A 23,051-nucleotide genomic window follows, 5' to 3' on the forward strand; every position below is an offset into this window, starting at 1 on the left:
CCTCCACATTATCTTTCCGGCAAGGGCACTCAAATCCTGAAACCCTGTGTTTCTAAAATGCCTTTCTTTTGTCCTCAGCTAGTGTCTGGCCAAGGGCAGAATTCTAGGGTCGCAACGCAAGGGCTCTCTGGGGCCAGGTCCTACCTAACCCTGCTTTCCTTTCCAAGAGTTCGCTCTTCAACAGGGAGACGCTCACAGATGCAGGTCACACAATCGATTCTGGCGAAGATTTGAGTCAGGACTTGGACATGACCTCACCCTCAGGCCACCCCAGCAGGTGGTCACCCCTGAGCTCCTGGCCCCCCATGCGGCTGCCCAGGCTCTGTGACAGGCTCCAGAGCAGCACTGTCCAGTAGGACTTTCTGTGACCGTGGAGACGGGCTGCCCCTGGCGAGATGTGGCTATGGTGTGGCAAGTGCAGCGGAGGACATGAATTTTTAATTTCATTTTAACAAATTTAAACTTGAACTGACGCAGCCACGTGTGGCACAAGGGGGCCCACACTGGACAGCGCAGCTCGAGTCTTGGAAGGAGGAATCCTGGGAACCCTGAGATTTGGTCCTCACTCTGCAGAAGGGAAAATCCAGGGCCCCGAGAGATGACAAGGTCCTTGTCGCACTCAGGGTGAGTGTCAATATAAGTTTGTAAAGAACAAGCCAGCACAACGGTGGGGTAAGAAGGGGAAGCAGTATTCGAGTGGCCACGAGGGCAGCTCTCTAGAGACAGTCCTTGCAGAGAGACTCAGGTGGGCTCAGACCTGCCCGCAGCACAGCACAGTGTGCGCGGGAGGCGGCCCCCTCCTATCCCGAGGGCTGCGGGGGACCAACGGGCGTGCCCGGGAGGCAGCCAGCAAGGCCTGGCGGGCGGCCACTGCTCTTTAAGAGAGCGCTGGGGGTCACGGCACACAGGGCTGAGTCATCCTTTGCCTGCAGGTTTGTTTTTTAATATATAAAATAAAAAAAAATTGGCATCCACTGGTCTAAGAGGCTACAAAGCTCTGGGCTGACAGGCCCGAGGGCCCTAGACAGCCCGGACGCCCCCCGGGCACGCACTCCCAGACCTGCTGTTTCACCCTCTCAGGCGGGCTGTGACCTCCCTCTGAGAGGAGGAAACGGAGACGGGTCACAAGCAGCGCCACGGGTGGCACGGGGCTGTGGGCCACTAACTCGGAACGCGGACCGGCCGGAGGTGACAGCACTGGCGTCCAGGTGGCGCACACGGCAGCTTTCACTCAGGGCCTTTTTATTGCCATTGGGTTTGTGACCGTTGATAGAGTGATGATTTTAGGAGCAACGGGTGGACTAAAAAACCGTGGCTGGGAGGCTCTTGGAAGAGAGGGGCCAGGGGCTTCAGAACCTGACGAAGGTGGCGTCGATCTGCCGCACGGTGGGGAGGGCCAGCATGATCTTCCGCCGGTACTGGGGGTCCTTCTGCAGGGGGTTCCGCTCCAGGTACACCGTCTCCAGGCTCTTGGCGCCCTTGAGCTCGTCCAGGTCACTCCAGCAGTCCAGGAGGTTGTCGTTCATCTGGGGGAACACGCGCACAGCGGAGAAGCCTTAGGGCTGCAGCCCCGCACCGCGCCCCCTTCAGACAGACAGCCCCGCCCCGCCCCCTTCAGGACACACTGACCTGGCCCCCCAGCCTCCCCACGTGGGGCACGAGGCCCCCACTCAGAAGAGGGGTGACCAGCACCTCACGGGGCCTTCCATCCATCACGGCACATCCTGGCTGGGCCGTGTCCCACACGGGATGAACCTGGACACGGCGCCACAACAGGGGCAAGTCCATGTTCAGTTCAGCAGAGGGAAGACGGAGCAACACAACCCCACCCCACCCCGTCTCCAGGCAAAGTGCTGCAGCCGGTTTGGCTGTATTTCCTACAAACCATCCTCGGCCATTGTCCCCAAGGCCTAACTATGCGCTCTGATGACAACACAGCCAACAGACCAGAGGTCGCTCGCCGGACACTCACGGCACGAGGGGCCTTGATGGCGTGCACCCCCGGGACACCCACCGCCCGCCTCTGTGGAGGAAATGCTGTGCCACGGCTGATCCCGTCCAGGATGCGCCACGTCAGGAGGACGGGCTCAGAGCAGGTCAGGAGGTCCCGTCCCGGCTCTGCTGAGGCCTGCGGGGCTGGGGTCGGTGGGTGGCGAGACCTCTCACTTTTCAAACCACCATCAAGGCGAGGGCACGTAGGGCCTCTGGGTTGGAGCACCTGTCACCCAGCTTGGTCCACACCTGTCACGTGGATGTCGTGGCCCTTCTGCTGGGGCTCCAAGAGATCAGTCTTCAGTTTCCAAAGAATACGGCAGACAGACAAGTGAACACAAACCAGAGAACTGCCTCTGTGAACGTGAGACGTGCCCTGGATGGCCGGAGTGAAGGGTGAGGGTAGGGGGCTCAGGCGGCACCTGCGGGGACATCACCGTCACGGCTCCTGGCTGTGCTGCGCCAGCAAACGCTCAGTAACTGGCTCCCAGGAAGGCTGAAGAGCCCTGACATGTCGTGTCCGCCAGCTTCTGTGGCTGACCTCATACTGACTGTAGCGCTGGGAAGCGAGGCGCACGGCAGAGGCTCCAGCGTGTCGCTGCCCGTGAGCTGACAGGTGGCGGGCGGGGAAGCTGCCCTGAGTGCATGCCCCGCACCTGCTGGCCTCACCCCCTCGCTCCGGCCACGCCCAGTTCTAGAAATCACGCTTCAAGAGACACCAGGCCCGGGGCCCGCCATGCACACGGTAGTGGGAGGGGCAGACCTGTTCCCTCGGAACCTGCGAGGGCAGAGGCGGGGTGGCCGAGGTCACACGGCAGCAGCCCCACTCAGAGGAGGTGTGACATCTGTCCACGTGTGGGAGGTGAAGAAGCCGAGGCCCTTGAGGGTCCCATCCATGGCCACTTGGTGGGGACACCACAGAGGGTCCGAGCACCGACCAGGCACTGGATTAAGTCTCTTGAGAGAAGGGCCCAGTTTCGCCACAGCACTGGGGTCTCCAGGGAGGGAGAGGATGACGGCCGCGCTGCAGAGTGGCTGTGTGCTGGGGGTCTTCGGGGGGAAGGTGAGAGCAGCCTGGAGGTGGGAGTGAGGACCAAGAGACCGCAAGCCACCTCCAGGTCCAGGGCCACGTTCACAAATGGTGACTGAAAACCTAGGCTTGGCTTCTCAGGACTCTTCCTTGAACACAGATCACGTTTTCCTATTGTACATCTAGTAGTTTTGGGTTGAACACTGGACATCGGGGCTAAGATGGTGTAGAGACTGCCACAGGCTTGGTTCCACACTTCTTCAGGGCGGGTCTCCAGGAAGTCAGGCCCCTCTGACCCGGTGGGAACCAACCTCCGCACGCGGCCTCCTCTGGACACATTGCTGCAGCTTGCTTCTCGGCTTTATTAGGGTGGGTCTGGAGGGCGTCGTAGCTGAGCCTGTGGTACTTACCCCTAAGGCCTGGCCCGTTTGGTGTCCAGCTGGATGTCAAGGGTGCTGGTGAGACCCCCGCCTGGGCAGGGCTTGAGCTCCATCGCCCCCCAGCTCTGCTCTCCTCCGGCAGAGCTGGTGGGCGAGCCGCGAGAGGGGTGCTCTTGTGCCCAGACTGCCCACCGCTCAGCCGCAGCCCGGCAGGCGACCCCCACGTGGACTTCCGGGGCCCTCCTCCGCACAGCTGGCCCCTCTCTCCGACCTTGTCCTGAAGAGTCCAGCTGCCATGAACTTTGACCTCTGCGTCTTCAGCTCCACAGAACTGCAGTGTTCCGCTTGGGAAGCTGCTCCTAGGCAGGGCAGGGCAGCCCGGGCTCACTGTGCCATCCCCGTTCTCAGGGCCTGCGGCCTGCTGCTGCCTGCTGTGCACTGCCTGAACAGAGCAGCCTCGGGCCTTGGGGTCTGTTCCTGGTGGGAGGGCTACTCTGGCACCAGTTCCACTGTCACAGCCAGTCTTGTCTTTAATAACTCACTGCACATTATGAATCTCCCACAGAGATTCTCCTAGATTCTCCCAGAGAGTATACAATGCAGGGTTTCTCAGACTCGCCTATTTAAGGAACGCTATTTTCACAGAACTTCACGTGGGCCTAGTGTGCCACGTGCTTTGGGAAAGCCAGATTTCCAAAACCCAGAGGCCGGCCTTGTGGAGGGCCTGAAGCCTGCTTCTGAGCACGGAGTCACGGGGACCCGGAACTCAGAGCAGGACTCACTGGTGCCTCCACCTCAAAGGGAGAGGAGCTCTCCCAGGATAAAGCCTTAAACAGTATTCTGTTAAGCGTTAGTCTACGACACTCCTCTTGTACAACATGAGCTGCCCATGTGGCCAACGCAAAGTGTGCAAAATCAGAACCAGAGGGAAGCAATATCCCCCGTGGCAGTGGCTGCAGCTGCTCGGTTACCAGAAAGAGGCCGCTGCAGTGGAGAATCACGAAAAAGACACGCATGCCTTAAGCACTTTTACCTTGAAACGTGCAAACAGTACATTCATTTAATAAAAGTAGCAATGTTACATTGCTTAGAAGTAAGATCTTTTCACAGCAGAATCTTAGAAACCTCCTCCTACTCCGCTGGCAGCTGATGCTCCGGCAGGGCCGCCATCTCCTCCTCTTCTTTCTCAATAGAGTCGTTTGTGCCTGACACACACTGTGCGCTTCCTGTGTCACACGTCCTGGCATTTCCAATGCCACCGTCCCGTCAGTTCCCGGTGGTGCGCTTACTATCTTTATAAACCCCAGGTCTTATAGTTGAGGGTATTCCACAGTACAGCCAACCACAGGGCAGTTTTCTCTAGGATTTAGTGAATGTGGACCTGGGAGTTTTACTCACCATCAATGTCACATTGTAAAGGATGTCTTTGACACAGGTAACTTTCAGAGATTCTTTCTTTTCTTTTTTCTTTTTCTTTTTTTTTTTTTTTGCGGTATGCGGGCTTCTCACTGCTGTGGCCTCTCCCGTTGCGGAGCACAGGCTCCGGATGCGCAGGCTCAGCGGCCATGGCGCACGGACCCAGCCGCTCCGCAGCATGTGGGATCTTCCCAGACCGGAGAACGAACCCGTGTCCCCTGCATCGGCAGGCGGACTCTCAATCACTGCGCCACCAGGGAAGCCCTTTTCTTTTCTTTTTTAAAATATTTATTTATTTATTTTTGGCTGCGTTGGGCCTTTGTTGCTGCGCGCAGGCTTTCTCTAGCTGTGGCGAGCAGGGGCTACTCTTCGCTGTTGTGCACAGGCTTCTCATTGCGGTGGCTTCTCTTGTTGTGGAGCACAAGCACGGGCTCTAGGCACGCAGGCTTCAGTAGTTGTGGCGCGTGGGCTCAGTAGTTATGGCTCACGGGCTCTAGAGCACAGGCTCAGTAGTTATGGCGCGTGGGCTTAGGTGCTCCGAGGCATGTGGCATCTTCCCGGACCAGGGCTTGAACCCGTGTCCCCTGCATTGGCAGGCAGATTCTTAACCACTGCACCACCAGGGAAGTCCCTGGAAATTCTTATCTTTGTATTTTTCCAAAATGGAACTCAAAACCATTCACCTGTATTGTCTCCACAGAAATTCCAGGATCTCTGGAAGCCTCATTGAGGGAAAAAGAAAAAATGGCTTTTATGACTCTTTTTTCAAGTTCTGCACAACTGAGATGTAAAGGAACAAGGTGTGGGGTGTGACCTTCCAGGTATGCCCGTCTTCTTAAAAGTCTCCCAGAAGGTACAATTTTTAGTTTTTTCCATCTAGAATGTTTCCCACTTCCTTCTCTCATTTTTTTTTTCTGTTAAATGAAGTCGACCTTTAAAGACACCCAGCTACTTGTCGTGTAGAAGGGCCCTCGTTCTGGATTCAGCCGCCTGCTTCCCGTGGTGTCACCTAGCTCGTTCTCCCGGACCCTCTGCTTCCTGACAACTGGAAGTTAGGTCTACATGCTTGGTTACATCACACTAAACATTCCTGGCGAGCACACCTCATAGATGAAGCACATCAAGGGACACGAGGCATGAGGCTGTCCCACTACTGGGGATGAGTCTGATGCTGTGGACACACTGGTGGCGCCCAGATGTCTCTGGGGAGCGTGTCTCCCCTTTGCAATCATCAAATTATCGGCGGGGCGACACTTGGCACGTGTGCAAACGCCCTGCTCGTCCACGGTTTTAGCGTCGGGTGATGATCCTGCCTGAATCCCGGGCTGGAATTCTGCTACAGAACATTGTCCTGGCTGACATTCCCCAGCAGACTACCTCATGGTTTTCAAGACCCAAACTTCATAGGATGTATGCACTTTCCATCACAATGGTTTTTGAGGGCTAATATTTACATAGAAAATTTACATTTACTTCCCCTCAAATTCAATAACATTTTAAACAAAACTGAGGTGTGGGAGAATTCCCAAGATACATTTCTTACACAACAGAATCACTTCAACAGAGGGGACGTGTGCCTTGTATGTTGCTGGCATCAAAGAAGGTGTCTGTTACTTCATACAAAGCTGGGGTTCAAGAGAGAGCAAGGGGGAGCCCCTAGGAGACAAGCCAGTCTTTTCACAACCCCGTCACGGGGGTGGAATCCTGTTTTCTGCTGCATTCTGTCGGCTGGAAATGAGTCACTAAGGCCAACACACACTCACGGGGAGGGGTTACACACGGCGTGAATACCAGCACCTTGCGGGGGGTGGGGGCACACCAGCAACTCGTGATGGGTCACAGTCTGCCTTCTTGCACACCTGGCGCTGTCTTACTGCTGGGTGCCCTGGGTGCTGGACTAACCCCAGCCCTCCCTCTCGGGACCCCTCTCTGGTTGTGCGGTTTCTCTGTGTGGTTCCCTGGCCTCTTCGGAGCCAAATCCCTTCGCTCCAATGCAACCGGCTTACCACTAGCCACACCTTCCTCCAGGGGTGGGCTGCACACCAGACCCCCGGCTCATGGTGACTCACTCGGCTCCCCCAGCCTCTCAAAGGCTGGTTCTGGTCTTCCCAGACTTGCTCTGGCATCACGTGCTGACAACGCCCAAGACTCAGTGCTACCGCTAAGGGGTAAGGGACATGCTCACAGCAGGCCACCTGTGCTCTAGGGAAACCGGGACGATCTTTTAAGATGAGGAAAGGAAAACACCCAGGACACAAGCAGGGTCAGCAGGATGGCTAGACAAGGAAGAAGCATGCCTTAGACGCAGCACGAATCTTGGATCAGACTGAGCGCATCCAGACGACGCTCACTTGCACATGGCAGTCACCGGGTGGAATGTGTGGTGGTGCCTGCAGGGGCCACCAGGCAACAAACGTGCTTCAGGACGACACCCGTGTGGAACCCTGACACTGAGGACTTCAGCTTGGGGGTCATCCTGCCACCCCCTCAGAGGAGTCTCAAGACATCTTATGCCCTGTTTCTCTTCCACTGGGCTTGGTGACACTGCTCCCGAGACAACACTGTCACCATGAGGCAAACACAAGGCACATTCCGGGAGGACTGACTACAGAAGCCCATGCGACACCTCCTCCCATGGTGCCAGTATACCTCTGCGCTGGGTGCACTGGCCCCTGGGCTGGGTCTGGAAGCCCTTCAGTCATGTGGCAATCCTCGGGTCTAACCGTATACTGCGCAGGGCTTCTCACACTTTCATGTGAATCGTAATCACCCAGAATCTTCTAAAATGCCCACTTTGGTTTGGTCTACATCTGGGGTGTGGCGGGGCCCAAGATCCTGCGTGGGTACCAAAGTCCTACAGCCCTGCCCGCAGTCCCAATCCACGCCACAGCCTCCAGGGCTGGAGCAAACAGAATTTCATTCGGCAGGACCAGTTCAGCTGAAGTGTCATCAACCCCTTGTGTATTAAACTTACCCAGAATTCCTGCAGCTCTGTTAGATGGCTGATATTTTCAATCTTTTTGACTCTATTTGATGCAATGTCCAACATCGTGAGTTTGTTCTAAAATAAGGAAATAAAATTTTTTCTGGATTACCTCAGATCAACAACGAGCGCGCGACCATGCACACAGCGCTGGGCGCTGAGCCTAGAGCCATGAGGCGAGCTGCTCTCTCAGGATGGCAGTGTGCTAGCAGAGGGACAGCACTGCCCACCTCCTGTAGCCTCCCCGCCCACCCCCAGACCAGGCCAAGGACACAGAACCCTCACGACTGCCTCACTGCGCTCTCACCATTGGGGTCTGGAACTAGTTCCTTCAGATTCCAAGCCCCAGGCTCCCAGATCCTGGTCCACAAAGACCCCAGCGACACGCCCGGTCCCGGGAAGAGCAGCTAACATGAGGCCGGGGCTCTGAAGAGGGGGTAACAGTTGCAGCAGCATCTATTTACTGCTCAACCCAAGGAAACATACAATTCCAACTGATCCTTAGAACAGTGTTTCCTTCTTCTTTCAGGGCTGAGGAACCTGGGGCTTGGCGGGGGTGAAGGGGCCCTCCTTCCAGCACAGGAGGAAGGGCAGAGAGGAACGCCTGGGCACTGAGGGACAGCGGGTGGACACTGGCCTGGAATTTACAGCTGATGGGAGAGAAGAAAGAGGGAGCTCAGCCCCACTGGGGACAGCGTCCGGGGCTCGCCCGCTGTGGGGCAGGCATCACACTGTCTCGTGGATACAACGCTGTGCTCGACCCTCTATTCCAGAAATGTCCAGCAGACGCCTACTTCCCAGCACACATCAGCTAAGCCCGAGGAATTTTTTTTTAAAGTTCACAGAGTTTCAAGATTTCACAGAATAAGACTGTAGTGAAAATGAAGTCTTTAAAAGCTTGCACTGTTTGCTGAAGTATGTTTAACCAGACCAATTGGCAAGTTTTTCTAAAATCAAAAGGGAAACATTACAAGTTGGTTGACGGCCCCCGACAATACATTCTCTTCCTCTCTGCTCGTTTCTGATTGAGGGTTGCCTTCTTACGTTTTCTACTGTGTACCTGGGATTCTAACTCCAAATACCAAGTTTTAAGGGAAAGTTAAAAATAAAGTCTCAATAAAATAAAAACAAAGCCCACAAACACACACACGAGCAGGCAGCCAGAAGCTCTGCCGACCCAGAAGCACTCAGGCCCTGGCCTCTGACTCCTGGAGGGCTGGGCACAGTGTCCTGCGCCATCTGGATACAGACGCGGTGAGGAGCTCTTCCACTGGCTTCTGTTGGGCTCCTGGTGTCCGCTCAGATAGCTGGGTGACTACAGCGGGCTAGGAGACGCCTGCCTGCGGGGCTCGGCGACTTTCAGAGCAAACAGGGACTCGGGAGAACTCTGCAGAAGGGGGCCACCATGGGCAGCAGGGTGGGGCCAGGGCAGGCCCGTTGCCCCCTGCTCTGCGGTGCTAGGCGGCGTGGGATGTGTGAGCACAGGAACTGGCTGAGCTAAAGCGTCTGCGGCCCGCGGCAGGATGTGACCCTTGTGCAGCCCCAGCAGAAGGGCTCAGCACCAGGGGCACCCGGCTGCCAGAACTGGCCCCAAACCTCCAGGCACAAGGATTCCGGCATGTGCTCAATACTACCTCGTGTTTTCCTGGGGAGCTGGACAGTGTTTTGAAAGCTCACTCAAAAGCAAACCAGTAAGAATTGCTTAAAAAAAAAAAAGGAAGGGGACAGGGTGGGGAGAGCACGCACAGGAGAGATTACAACAATGCAGTCATTCCCGCTAGACCCACAGGAAGACGACCCAGCACACAGATGGGCAAACAGAGGCAGCACTGGGGGAGGACTCAGCTGTGGTGTCAAGATGGTGGATCTGCCATTTGGGAAAAGGATACTTACTGCCTGACCTCACACCACAAAGGTAAATTCCAGATAAATTAAGAGAGAAAGTTTAGAAGAAAGTATAGGTGAATATTTGCTCTCTAGTTGAACAAAGATCTCAGAGGAAAGCCTGTCTCATTTGATTATAAGAATCTTACAATGATTACCTTTAAAGCCACAACTGCTTTTTTTTCTGTTTTGTCGCAGAGGCCCCAGAAGGCTGAGGTTCTGACCCCAGACCGAGGCGCAGCGCTCCTACTGGGACAGTCCTAAGCTCTCGCCCCGTCCTGTGTGCCTGGGACCCTGCTGCTCTTTTGGGTCACACCGCTGCCACGCCCTCTCCTGCGTGGACCCTCTGCTGACCGTGGGGACTGGGGCGGGGGGGAGGCCAAAGAGCAGAGGGGGCGCTGCCCGGTTCCAATCGCATGGCCTCCGCATGGCTGCACCTCTCAGAACTTGGCCTCAGGGTCCCATTCTGCACCGGCCGAGTGTGCACCCAGTTTACACACAAGCTCTGTAAACTCTCAGTTTGATTGGAAGGCAGGGAAAGGTGACAGGACTCACTGTAGGCAAATTCTAGCTTTTCCAAAATTTTGTATGTAGATGTTGGTGAAATGAAATTCAGAACGTGGATTTCCCCTGAAAACATTACTAACGGCGGCTAGGCCCAGGGGCTGAGGCGCAAAGGCCAGGGGAGACTTTACGAAGACTGAAACGCTGTGTTTACAACAACAGAAGTGACCAATCTGGTTACACTTGCTGGCAAGTCAACAAAACAGGAAAAAAAACCCAGTAAAATTGAATGAGTAAAAGTATTTTATTTGTCTTGAATACTGCACTGAGGAAAAGCAGGTTTGCCTGCAGGCAGCTGAGGGGTGCAGGGGCTTCCTGGGGGCTCAGGGCCAGTGCTACCCCTCCCTGCCCAGCGCCCCTAAGGCTGTCCTGTGCTGGGCGGGCAGGGCTGCTGAGGGACGGGTGGGAGGGAGCGAGACTGTGCAGGATCCGGGCCAGGGGGCGCTGCTGGTCCCGTGGGCTGGGAAGTGGGGCCCGGAGCGGGAAGAGAGGGTGGCTGCTGATGTCCACTAGCCCTCCGTGGGACAGGGACACCTAGCAGCAGCCGGGGTTTACTTTTTTCTTAACTTTAATTTTTTCTTGGCCGTGCCCTGCGGCATGTGGGATGTTAGCTCCCCGAGCAGGGATTGAACCTGCGCCCCCTGCACCGGAAGCGCAGAGTCCTAACCACTGGACGGCCAGGGAAGTCCCCGGGGTTTGCTTTTAAAAAATCTTCCCCAACGCCTACAGGGCCATGCAGTAAATCCACCCCCGCGACACACAGCTCAGCTCAGTGCCCGCTCAGGGCTGAGCAGAGACCGCCTGCGTCTGTGTTTCCCAGCGTGAGGAGGGATGGAAAGGTCACTAGGACAGACCTCCAGAGGCAGCGAGTCCCCTCAAGAGCCACCCGGAGGCTGGTGTGTACTGCCTGCCCGTCGGGCACCCCACGACCCCACTGCCCCACAGGCGGCCGGCGGGCTTACGTTGTTGTCCAGGCCCTCGATGACCTCGATGCCGTTGTGGCTGAGATAGAGCTCCCGCAGGTTCACCAGGCTCTGCAGGCCCTCGATCTTGGTCAGCCGGTTGCCCTGCAAGAGGGAGAGTCAGAGCAGCGAGGACGCACAAAGCCACGTGGCTCCTGGGAAGTGGGGCTGCTTACCGTGGGCACCTGACGGCGGGGCATCTGGATACAGCTGCGAGAATGGGACTCACACACACAGAAAAGGATGACCGAACTCTTGGGTCTGCTGTACTGGGCTAAAGTTCATACGCGGGGTTAAAGCCTTTTATGCAAAGCACTCACTTCTTCATCTACTTGGGGAAGGTCTATCTCAATTAATTTAGTAATTCAAAATTTCAGAATCACTGAATATTTTAAAATAAAATCAGTTCTCATTTCTTTCAGCATCTACTATAACTCAAATTAAAGCCTAACGCCCTCTTCTTAAAGTAAGTCTGCGGAACGTCTGCTTTCCAAAAGGCACCTGTGGTTTTAGGGGACCTGCCACACTGAGGTCCGGTCCCCAGAGCACCCCACCACATCCTGCCTCAAGGGCCTGGTGCCACTCGCCTGCTTCTGACAAAAAGGAACAGGAGCTGAGGCACAGCCACGTGCTTCCCAACCCCCAAGACAGGCTGCACGCCCTCTGCATGGACGCGGGAGAGTCGCTTCCACCGTGGAGCCCAGCACTGTAGGTTCTGGAACGAGCTCCACCTTCTGAAGAGACCCTTTGGCTAAAAACCAACTTGGACTTTTATTAGGAAAAGGAGCGTGATGCTCAGGGAATGAAACTGCGGTCCAGCGTGTGTCACGCACGTCTAGGGTCAGTGAGGTATAATGTCTCAACTGCTCACTGACGGTGAAACAGAGAGCCCATCAAAGCCCGGGCCCTGGGCCTGCAGGACGGGGGTGGCAGGGGCGGGGCATAGGGCAGTCAGTACCTGCATGCTGAGGACTGTCAGGTTGGTGAGTGCGTCCAGGTTCTGAAGCTTAGCGATCTTGTTTTTCCCCAGAAACAAACTCTCCAGGTTGGTTAACGTGTCAATATTTTCAATTGCCTGTGAAAATCAGGACAGGGCAGCACTTAGCTACCTGGGGAAGAGAAAGATCTCTGGGCAAGGAGAGAGAGCTACCCGGGGCATCGGGCAGGTACTTTTCCACTCTGGAAAATTTCCCATGCAACCTCACGTGAAAGCACAACATGAGAACACGGAAAAGGTGGGGGTGGGAGCGAGGCGTCAAGGCCCCCCCTTACTTGGGCTCACTCCTGGACCTCGAGTTTCCACCGAGCCCTGGAGCTCTCGGGAGTTCTCAGGTCCCTCCAGTCCTAAAATTCTGAGTTGCCACATTATTACGTGACTCTATGTAGGGTTTGTTAAAATGCGTTCCACAGGAGAGAGAAGCTGGGAGCTCTGGCCTTGGGATGCCCTACGGGACTCCTGGAGCAGGTGCCCCCGTTCCCTGACTCTCTGCCCCTCTTCCTGTTTCTGCCACCTGTTTCCTTGCTTCTCCTTGCTCCATGCTGGTGCTCCGCCATTCAGCTGGAGACGGATCTCCCGCAGCACCTCGGGTAGCAGCCGGTTTTTTTTTTCTTTTTTTTCTTTTTTTTTTTTTTGCATTACGTGGGCTTCTCACTGCTGTGGCCTCTCCCGTTGCGGAGCACAGGCTCTGGACGCGCAGGCCCAGCAGCCATGGCTCACGGGCCTAGCCGCTCTGCGGCATGTGGGATCTTCCCAGACTGGGGCACGAACCCGTGTCCCCTGCATCGGCAGGCGGACTCTCAACCACTGCGCCACCAGGGAAGCCCTAGCAGCCGGTTTAATCAACGCCCACTGAGCAGGCCTCAGGCCGCCCCCTCCTCTGAGTTCACTGCTCTCCCAGAACAGGTTAACTGCTGGCTCCTTCAGTGCGCACGGGAACACAGGGGGCCTCCAGCAAGTGCAGACTGAGCATCTCGTCTGGCCCTTCACAGCAAGACGCGGCTGGGGGCAGTCTACGAGGATGAGGATTCAGAGGGAGGGCAGCCTTAACTGCTATGGCCTCTGCATCAACTTGTGACAAGCCACCTTGCTCTCAGAAGATTCCATAGAGAAATACTCGATAAAATGCTGACATCTGGGCCACTGTCTAGTTTTAAGTGTGCTGCTTTCCTATTTTCAGCCGTATCACCACCAGCCTCATGAGAGGCCCTTTGCCAGAACCACTCTCCTTGGTTTGCATCCTGTCCAGCTCATGAGGGCCAACCTGGGATGACCAGTGTGCTACGAGCTTCCAAAAGCTGGACAGAGGGGTACTTGCGACACGGAGGGAGGGGAAGAAGTGCTCGGAAACCCCTGCCCCCAGCCGCTCAGCAGGGGAGGACAGGCCAGCCGAGCACCAGGCTGCATGCTCCTTCCTACGGCCCTGGTGTGGGGCGAGGCACCGGCAAGCCACCCCTCTGCTGCCTTGGGACACTTTCAGTCTGCAGTACATTCAAAAGCAAAGCGTTTGGGGCTGATCAGCTCACCTCGGGCAGAACCTAATGGATGGTTTGGTAAGAATTACATCCTGGTTTGAATGGGGAGCAAGTGAACTCTATGTGCAGAAGAAAGGCTAGGCCGCTGCACCTGGGCACACGCTCTTATTAATACTGACTTCCAGTCAGCACTTTTTCTTATGAAAAATACAGCCGACCGCACACCCTGCACCCATACCGTCCAGGCCACGCTGCCGCCACGCTCGCACCTACCCGGATGCGGTTGGACCCCAGCTCCAGCATCTGCAGTTGATGTAAGCTGCTTATGTTCTCAATTTTATTGATTTTATTGTTGACCAAGAAGAGCTTTTTCAGTCGTGTCAACTTATCAACTCCTTCAATGTTTCTCAGTAGATTAAAAGAAATATCTAGAATCCTGGGAATAGGCAAAACATTTATTTTTTAACGAGCCAGGTCACACAGAACTAGAATGTAATTAACTTAGAGGCAGCATCCCGACCTGGGGGACGGTGCCTCACCCGGGGGCGGGGGCGGAATCTTGTGGCTGCCCAAGAAGGCCTGGGAGAGCTGGGAGGCAGCCTATAGGCTCCCGATGCCTCTGAGCTCACAGGATGGTGTTGAGGGGAGAGACCATGTCCTCCCCGAAGAGACCAGCCAAAAGTCTCCACAGGTTTAATTTGCAGGCTGGGACTGTGGGCAAGCCAACGCACCCCTGGAGCCAGGTGCAGGGCAGGACCCTGGGGCAGAAGTGGCCTCCCTGGGCCTGAGAGCTGGGGCCCAGGGCTGGTTCTGGGGAGGCTGGACGGGCCCCTCCGTTGTCTCCCTGGGTTTCACGACTCACTCCAGCTCTGTCAGTCCCTCCAGGTTCTCAATCTTCTTGATTTGGTTGTCGTAAAGATCCAGCTCTCGAAGACTCTGTAGCTCCTCTAGATTCTCAATGCATTTAATTAAATTTTGACGGAGGCAGAGAGTCTAGGGGACAGAAAGAGGGCAGCTGACATAGGCAACAGGGAGGCCAGGAGGAAGTGCCCGCTGTTACAGGACAGGCCTTCCGGGTGGGAGGATGCGGTTTTCCTTTCCGTTTTCTAGAAAGCTGCTGACCTTGGAAAGGATGGGCAGACACCCAAGGGAGGCTGGAGGCAAGCCCCATACCGAGCAGATCTACTTAGTGAGGGAGGCAGCGGGCAGTGGGGGTGCTGTGTCCCAGCAGAGGGAACCCTCAGGGGCTCAATTCTGAAAAACAGATTGGACTGAAGCGAGTTAAGGACTGCACAGGCTGGGGTGTGCGCGGCTGCAGGCGGGCTCCGACCTGAGGCACTGCAGGCGGCCGCACGCCCGAGCCACCATTTGAACCTGGGGCGAGCCACCCAGCCTGCCGTCTGCCCTAGCAACCCTGCCAGGCTCAGGAGGAAAGGTGCCCGACGGCAGCTCCTGGTGCGGCCTGGCACCTTTGCAAGGACTGTCACTTGCGCAGAACTGACTCTGTTCTGGGTTTATCGATGTCCTTCAGGCGGGTCAGACTCTGGAGTGTCACCTCCCCTGCAAGGATGGAGTTCCTCTCACCTTCACTTTCTTCAGCACCTCGAACCCTTCAATTTTTCCAATGCGATAATGATTCAAATCAACGTCCTGAAACAAGATGAGACCTAGCTCAGCTGCAGGCAAGCGCCTGAAGACATGCTTCCTGGAATTGGAGCCACGAGGAGGCTGGGCGGCGGGTGGAGGCGAGGGTGAGGGGAGAATGGGAGAAGTGTTACACGGAGTCTGCGCAGACAGGGGGCGGGGACTCAGAGGCGAGCTGCAAAACGCTCCTCGGTTCAGCTACCACGGGTAGCGGCTTGATGTAAAACTGACCCTCCAAGCGGGTGGGATGCGAAACCTACTCTCACCCCTTTGCCCCCTTAGCACAGAGCACAAGCCCATGCTCTGAGTCCCGCGTCCCCACTGACGGCCGGCTGCGGGTTCAGGGGAGGCCCCACGGGCCGCCTAGACACAGCGGCTGGCTCCGCCCTTCCCGGATCATTAATGTGCAGTGCTTCTCAGAGGCTGGGGATGGCGGGACCCCGCCACGTACAATGTAATCATCTGACCCATATAATTTATGAGTCAAAGGCATTTCATTTGGTTAAATAGAAATGGCAGGTCAATCACTGGTATTAAAAACAGTAAGAACACAGGGTCTCTGAGCCAACGGAGACAGGCTCAGACAACTCCTTCCAGGGAAATCACTCGCTAATCTGGTACCCTCGTAAAAGATACCCTGACGGTCAGAATGCTCCGTCACCATGCCCCCTGAGGTTGGGGTGAGCAGGTGGCATTACCTCTGCATTTCTGTCCAGGTTAATGGTTTCCATATCCACAGGCAGCTCTTGTCCTTCTGTAACAACAAGAAGAAAAGCCCATTCAGAGCCCCCAGTCTCCAGGAGGACGCAGCCCTGGCGTCCGCGGAGAGCTGGATCGGGCTGCCTGGAGCACAGAGCCAACTTGAACGCAGAGGAGAAACCAGCAGGCAACACCCGGAGGGCATGGATGACGTGGCGGAGCTAAGAGCTGTCTGACAATGGTCACCCTTCAAGATCCTCAGTTTCCTGAACTCAGCAAACGCCTCCAAACTTCCATCTGTGCCGCACAACTTCCCAGGAAGGGAAATGCAGTCTGACGCTGTTGTCAGAAAAGCCGGGGGAGGGGGAATGGTGACCAAGCCTCACGTGACCCCAGCCAGGGGCCGGGAAGCTGCCCACCGCCACCTCCTGGTGATGCCTGAAGCTGCGTACCTGGTGGCAGCCTGCCTCCCAGTCTTTCCCTTCTTGTCTGTGACAAGAAATCAGGTCATTTGAATATAGATCATGCTGGGCACATCAGATGTTCTAAGATGTGCCTTTTATTGCTTCGGAAAGTGGCCCAGCATCTACAAACACGTCTGTCCGCACAGAGTGAAACAAAATGAAGCTCAGCTCAACAGACAAGATCGAAGAGCCTCACTGAGCAATTTCCATGCCCCTCTTGCCGGGCAGGACGAGGAGCCAGTCCACCCTAGAGAGCGGGCCTTCCGTCCGGGGGCCTGAGGAGGGCGGCCGCTGCTCCCGCGCTGGGCTCTGGGCCTACTGCAGCACATCGTCTAAAAGGGTTAAACGCTCTCCCCAGCCTGCGTGCATTAGGATCTGAATGAGGCCACACACTGTAACTGGAGGGCATTTCTATAAAGTCTCCGTTTGTTCTTGCAATTTGTTGTTGAAGAAACTGGGCCGCCTGCCTTGGAGAGGCTCCTCCTCGGGGGCAGCGGCTCCTCGGCGGTGACTGCTGTCTGGCCTGTGCCCCCGGGGACCACTGGTCACCGCTACCGTTTGGCCTGCGTCCTTCAGCTGCCTCTCCCCGACGGCAACACTGCGTCTGCTCCTGCGGCTGAGCAGGCTCACAGCCCCGGCCTCACGCCCCCAGCGCCCCCCAGCATGGGGCGGCTTGCAGGCTGGACTGGAGGCCTCGGAGAGGCACGCCCAATGCAGGCCCAGCCTGACAAAGACGTCCTGGCGCCACACTGGCTGAATTCACCGCACAGCCTTTTCCATAACCACCGACAATGGCTAGTTAAAAAAACATGTCATTTACTCTAGTTCAGCCATAGCTTTACAAGATGTCAACCAACCCAAAAATTAAATAAAAGGAGCTGGGCAAAACCAAGAGATATGCCCAAACGATCCCCCTACAAAAGTCAGCACAGCCAACGGCCTGAACTCAGGAAGCTGCAACGAAAGACGCATACTACAACAAAGGCAGGGTGTCCAGGACACATGGTCACAAGGCTTAAAGGGTTCTGTTTGTAATACATCCAGCACAGGGCAGTGCTCAAAATGGCAGCTTAACCTTTGAAACAAAGTTACCAGCCATCTTTCCAAACCTATCCTGTATGTTTTAAGTTTTAAAACAACTTATAGAAAATAAGTGAATGGTACCAGTTGTCACGTTTGAATTTGTTTTACTTGAACTTAAGATCTAAGCAAGTACAGGCGGGAGCAAGTCCTGGTTTCTCTAAGGACCCATAAAAATGCACCTTCCCAGGACTTTTAACAAGCTAGTAGCCTGGAAGAAAGAACACCGGATCTAGACAAGTCGGGGTCCAGTCCAGGGGCTCCACTTTGTAGCCACGTACCCTTGGGCGAGTCGCAGTGAGCCTGTGCTCATGAGCCAGGGGAGAGCCCATGACAGGGCTCGGTCAACATGCCAGGCATTCAGATGTGAGGGCACGTGACACTCCCACCGCTTGGCCCTCCTGTGACTGAGTCAGCAACAAGAGCTTTCACCTATCACTCCCGTGTACTTATTCCACCCACATCACTTCCAGAATATCGACTCTGAAGTTCCAAAGTAATGTGACGGGTACTTTTGTGGTAATCTCCTTTTGCCTTAAAATTAGGTTGCCATAGTTACCAATCATCTTTACTGGCACAGAGCACGATGTTATTTTAAAAATTCGTTTTGTTTTCATTACCATAACGGTAATGCATGACTATTAATACTTTAAATACCCATACACTGTGTATAAATCTAGAAAATGCAGAAGGTACAAGACCCTCTCAAACCTGCTGTTTAGAGAGACCGTCCCCCGGCGCCCCCCGGGCCAACAGTTTGATGTGTTTTCTCTCTTAAGTAAAACTACATACTATTATTATCATTTTAAAAATAAAGATAGGATTTTAACATGCATACCATTTGTAAAAAATTTGCTTTTTTCACCTAATAATGTATCTTGGACATCTTTTTGTCTGTTTGTATGGTTTCTCTCACTCCTCTGAATGTAAACTGATTTTCTAACCAAGCAAAGAAAATACAAAAAAAGGCTCAGATCATAGTTTGGGAGGGTGAAAACCCACCATTACAGGCTGAGAACTTACTTTTCTCATCTCTGAATTCCTTTTGTTGTTGTTAATCATTAAACCAATTTAGAAGTTGATCCTCAGGCCTATAAGTTTGGTGGAGCAGGACTCAGAAATGACTGAGACAATTAGTTTCCGTCCACGGTAGGAAAAGAGAGCACGCTTAGCCAAACTGTTCATTTCAAATCTCACTTTCTGAACACGTGGTTAATAAAACAATCTTCTGGTTCTGTTTCAGATGACACATTAGTATCAATATCATCAGTATTTGCCTTCAATGGAATTAGGGAAAAGTTCATCCTGCCTGCAAGGGCCGTAAGTGTGTAGGTGGCTCAGGGAGCACCTCAGAGGGCACCCTACTCCCAGTGCCTACGCCCACCGCCCCTGGCCACCCACCGAGGGCCTCCAGAGTCAGCCAGACAAACGCCCGGGCGCCACCCGGGGGCCCATCACGTGCCACCGAGCCCCATCCTCCTCCCGCTTAGTTAGTTTACGGTTCTTAACTCGGCCTGGTACCTTCTGGATCCTCTTCCCCCCGCTCCTCTCCGTCCTTCAGGCTGTGCGCACTGAGCTCGGCCACCATCCCGCCGCTCTGCTTCTTCCCTTCTTCATCGCCCGACTCTTCCGATTCCACCCGCCTGTCAACTGAACCCACACACATCCGTAAGAACTCACACCCATGTTAGGGGGCCCTTTGAGGAACATATAACAGATTGACATCCAGTTGGAAGTCAAAGAGACTTCATTCAAAAATGTTTGTTGAACTCAGTTCAACAAGCATTTGAGTGTTCTCCATGGATGTCCCGGGTACCACCTGAGGCATCCAGTGGAGGGGGGAACTGTGGTGGATGGGAACGGGGCACAGCAGGGAGGCCACAGGGGTACAAAAGTGAGTGACATACTATTCCTGCCCTCAAGGAACTCATGAAGAATTACCAGGTGTTCTGGAAGGCCTGGGTGGTTTGTGATTAAACGCCCTAGCGGTAACACACAGAGAAGCACCTCCTGTCTGGCTCCCTTTTGGCCTGGATGTCCACGTAGAGGGGACCATGTGACCCTCCCACCACATACCTTCATCCATGCTCCACTATCCATTTGGCCAAGAAAACCAGCCCAGTTCACAGGCCCTCGTTCTGAAAGAAATCAAGACTAACTCAAATCAGACTGTGGGCAGCGGGGAGCTTTAGAAAAAGGAGAAGACAGCCAGTAGTGCTAAATGCCCCATGAAGTCACTGATGCTGAATGTCAGGGCACCGTGACACCAGCGCACAGTTTTGAAAGGCTGGTAAATAAATATTTTTTGAATTAGCAAATCAGGCAATGATTAAATGTGGCAGACTGGTAAAAATTCTTTGGCAAGACTGTCAAATAATTTCCCTTTTTCCTAACTTTTTTTGCAACTCTTTTGGAAATCTGTGGAAGACCTGGAGCACTAATGGATTACTTGGAATCATCAACCACACTGAAAGTATTCTCTTTTCTCCACTACAGCTTATTTACAAAGGGGTATATGCTCTTTGAGGGGAAGGCAGCTATTTCACCTTTGTATCTCCCACTACAGCTTATTTACAAAGGGGTATGCTCTTTGAGGGGAAGACAGCTATTTCACCTTTGTATCTCCTGCTGGGCCTAGCAAAGCAGCACCCAGGAAAGGACTGCTGGATAAGTCCTGATGAAATCCACCTCTAAAACCTCCAAACCCATTCCTTCTTCCCTGCCCTGGCAACTGCCTTGGATCAGCTACTCATTACCTGTGGCCTCGGCTCCTGCCTGGCCTCCTAACTGGTCTCTCAGTGGCTTGTCTGGCTGTTTAATCTATTCTCCATTGCTAGAGAATCTGATCTTATTCTAAAATCCAAATCTGATCTTTGACTCCAAAAATTTCTGGAATGCCACTGACTCTTCCTGAGTTTGCATCTTGTCTCTACAGACACAGCTTTGGCATGTTATTTTCTTTTCCAAGCCTCAGTCTCCTCACCTGTAGAAGGAGCTAGTATAGTACCTGCATCTCAGAGTTGCTGTTAGGCACAAAAACATGTGCATGACACGTACGTAGACATGTAATAAATTAGCTGTTACCAGGCACAGGTGGTCAAGGCTAAGGGACAGCAAGTTCTACTGGGCAATGGTCTGGTGCAGCGGAGCCCAGGGTGGGAGGGGCTTAGCTAATGAAGGGCAGCCAAAGTGAAACTTGGGACTCGCTCCCAAGGGACAGGGGCATGGGACAGCAGATCAGCACATGAGGTGACTATGTGGCACCGGGGACTATGGACTGGCTCAAGGTATCGGCAGTGGGAATGGGAGAGGTATTAAAGATTTGGAGATATTAAGGAAGCAGGGGCAGCAGAGCTTGTTGATTAACTGGATGGGTGGCAGCCGGAGAGAAGGAATTGCCTGGGTTTCCTACTTGCCATTTACCAAGACACGGAAACAGCTAAAGAGAAAGTGGGAATAGGTGGGAGGGTGGGAAGAGGGGGATAAGAAGAGGCGTTTCCCTGCTTAAAAAGACCTAACGGTCTGAAAGTCCAAGACCCTTCATGTGCTTCTCCCCTCCACCAAGGCCCTCCACGACCTTTCCTGCCAGCCTCACCGGCACTCTCCCTCGTTCAGTATGACTGTGCCACTCTTGGTTGAACTCTCCTCCAAACAGGTCACATTCCTTCACACCCCTTTGCCTTTGTGTGGTTTCCTTCACCTGAAATGACCTTTGCTCTTTCCCTCAGCCTATCTCCAACCTGGCTGATTTATAGTTATCTTTCACGATTCAGCTCAGAGCTGGCGTTGGTTGTGCAGCCATCACTCACAAACATGCCTACTCTTCTTTCGCCGCCCCCGCTTCCCTAGCACTTGACACTGGAGACAGTGGCTGCTCTTCCGGAGCGCTCATGAGACCAGCGGATCGAAAAGTACAGAAGCACTCGAAGACATGACTGGCTCTCCAATTGCGGTAAGCGTATGTATGTAACTATATGCACACATAACATGCATATACTGTTTTTCAACAAAGCGGAAGAGTTTGATTTAGTCTTTTTGGAACTATGATCGCTTTGAAAACAGGAAACCGTCTATTTGTAACTCAGCTCTTGGCTCCTGGTCACTTCTTCCCCACGACCCATTCATTCACTTTCGAGAGGACCCTTCTCCACCCCCGCCACGTTCACCAATGACCCGACTCGGGCGAGTCCCAGGGAGCCCCGCGCCTTGTTTCCTCGTCAGCTGCCCCGGGACCGGGGGCTTCGCGGGGCTGGCTGAGGAACTCGGTGCGAGGCTCCCACCAGCTGGCGGACGCCGGGGCAGTGGGACCACCGCGCCCTCAGTCCCCACCCACGCGCCCGGCTCGCCCCGCCGCTGGCCCCGGCCCTAGGTCCGGCACCTCCCGGGCCGCCCGCGCCTTCCCGGCCGCTACCGCCTCAGCACGGGGTCCCGGGTCCGGGACCACCCCCGCCCTGCCGGCTGGCAGATGTCAGGGGGCGCGCGCGGCGGGGTCCGAGCCCCGGCCGCAGGTGGGCCGCCCCGTTTCTCCCAGGCAAGGCCGGTACGGGTCGTCGCCCCCCGCCCGCTGGGCCCTTCGGTCGCCGCCCCGCGTGGCCACTCACCCTCCATCATCTCCTGCGACTGTGGCTGGCCCGCGCCGCGCTCCGCCGCCATATTGGCTGCTCTTCCCCTTTCCGGTATCTATCGCCTCAGGCCCCTCAGCCAATGAAGGCTCACAGCTCAGAGCTTTCCCAGCCAATGGAATCACAGACACTTGCGCGACCCCAGAGCCTCATGGGAGTTGTAGTCTTTCCTCGAGGCCGCGCCCGCCCTCAGCCCCCGCGCCGCCAGCCACACCACCCGGCTGACAGGTAATTAGCGCACGGGAGGCTTTGGAGGCGGGGAGCAGGATGAGGGCAGGGATAGTCGGGGCCGCACGCACGGAGCCGAGCCTGCAGGACAGCGGAGAGGAGTCTGGGAGCCGCTCTGGGCTCGTGGGCTGGTGACCGGACACGGCGGGGCGGGTCCCTGCGTGGGGCTGCAAAGTGCGGGCCAATCGAGCGCATCCCCGGCCCCTCCGGGCCTCAGCGTCTGCGTCTACACAATGTGCCGACATTGTCCCGGCGTCGCCGCGCGGACTGAGCCCGTGTGAATGGGCCACTTCCAGTCAACGCTTAGCTCAGGGCGCCCGCGCTCGTTCCGGGCCCGGGGCCTGTCCGCTAGCGGGTCCGCCCGAGGTGCCGGGAGAGCCGGTCGGGGCCCGGGACGCCGACCCGGCCATTGAGGGCGCCGCAGCCCCCGTCGGCCCCCGGCTCCGCGGGCATCGTGGGCCGTGAGGGAGCCGCCCTGCGCTCCCCGCCTTCAGGTCGAGGTCTCCGAGGGGCGAGCTCCGCGCTGCTCACCCTTCCTGAGACCAGAGGAAACGGCGTCCTTGGACCGTGCTGGTGGAGGCCCTGTCTCTTTTGGCTCCTCCGAGGCGCCGTAGACAGACTCCGGTGCGTC

The 23,051-nt window shown here is 55.4% G+C and overlaps 1 protein-coding gene across 4 annotated transcripts; it reads right to left on the reverse strand.

Annotated features, from left to right (window-relative positions):
- Positions 1-1,222: 1,222 nt before the first annotated feature.
- On the reverse strand, positions 1,223-22,256 carry PPP1R7 (protein phosphatase 1 regulatory subunit 7; the record flags this gene model as incomplete). Of its 4 annotated transcripts, none has more annotated exons than XM_079710011.1 (10): positions 1,223-1,526; positions 7,793-7,879; positions 11,212-11,316; positions 12,170-12,286; positions 13,957-14,119; positions 14,546-14,676; positions 15,268-15,333; positions 16,026-16,081; positions 19,092-19,220; positions 22,172-22,256. In XM_079710011.1, 10 exons carry the CDS (start codon positions 22,221-22,223, stop codon positions 1,350-1,352), a joined length of 1,083 nt encoding a protein of 360 aa, XP_079566137.1. In that variant the 3' UTR covers positions 1,223-1,349. The 4 variants fall into 4 exon arrangements, with proteins under 4 accessions (XP_079566137.1, XP_079566135.1, XP_079566134.1 ...); XM_079710009.1 differs by having other exon boundaries at positions 16,026-16,078; positions 22,172-22,223; XM_079710008.1 differs by having other exon boundaries at positions 19,080-19,220; positions 22,172-22,223.
- Between the last annotated feature and the right edge of the window lie 795 nt (positions 22,257-23,051).

This window comes from Hyperoodon ampullatus (assembly GCF_949752795.1).
Source record: "Hyperoodon ampullatus genome assembly, chromosome: 8".
NCBI classification, from domain to species: Eukaryota; Metazoa; Chordata; class Mammalia; order Artiodactyla; family Ziphiidae; genus Hyperoodon; species Hyperoodon ampullatus.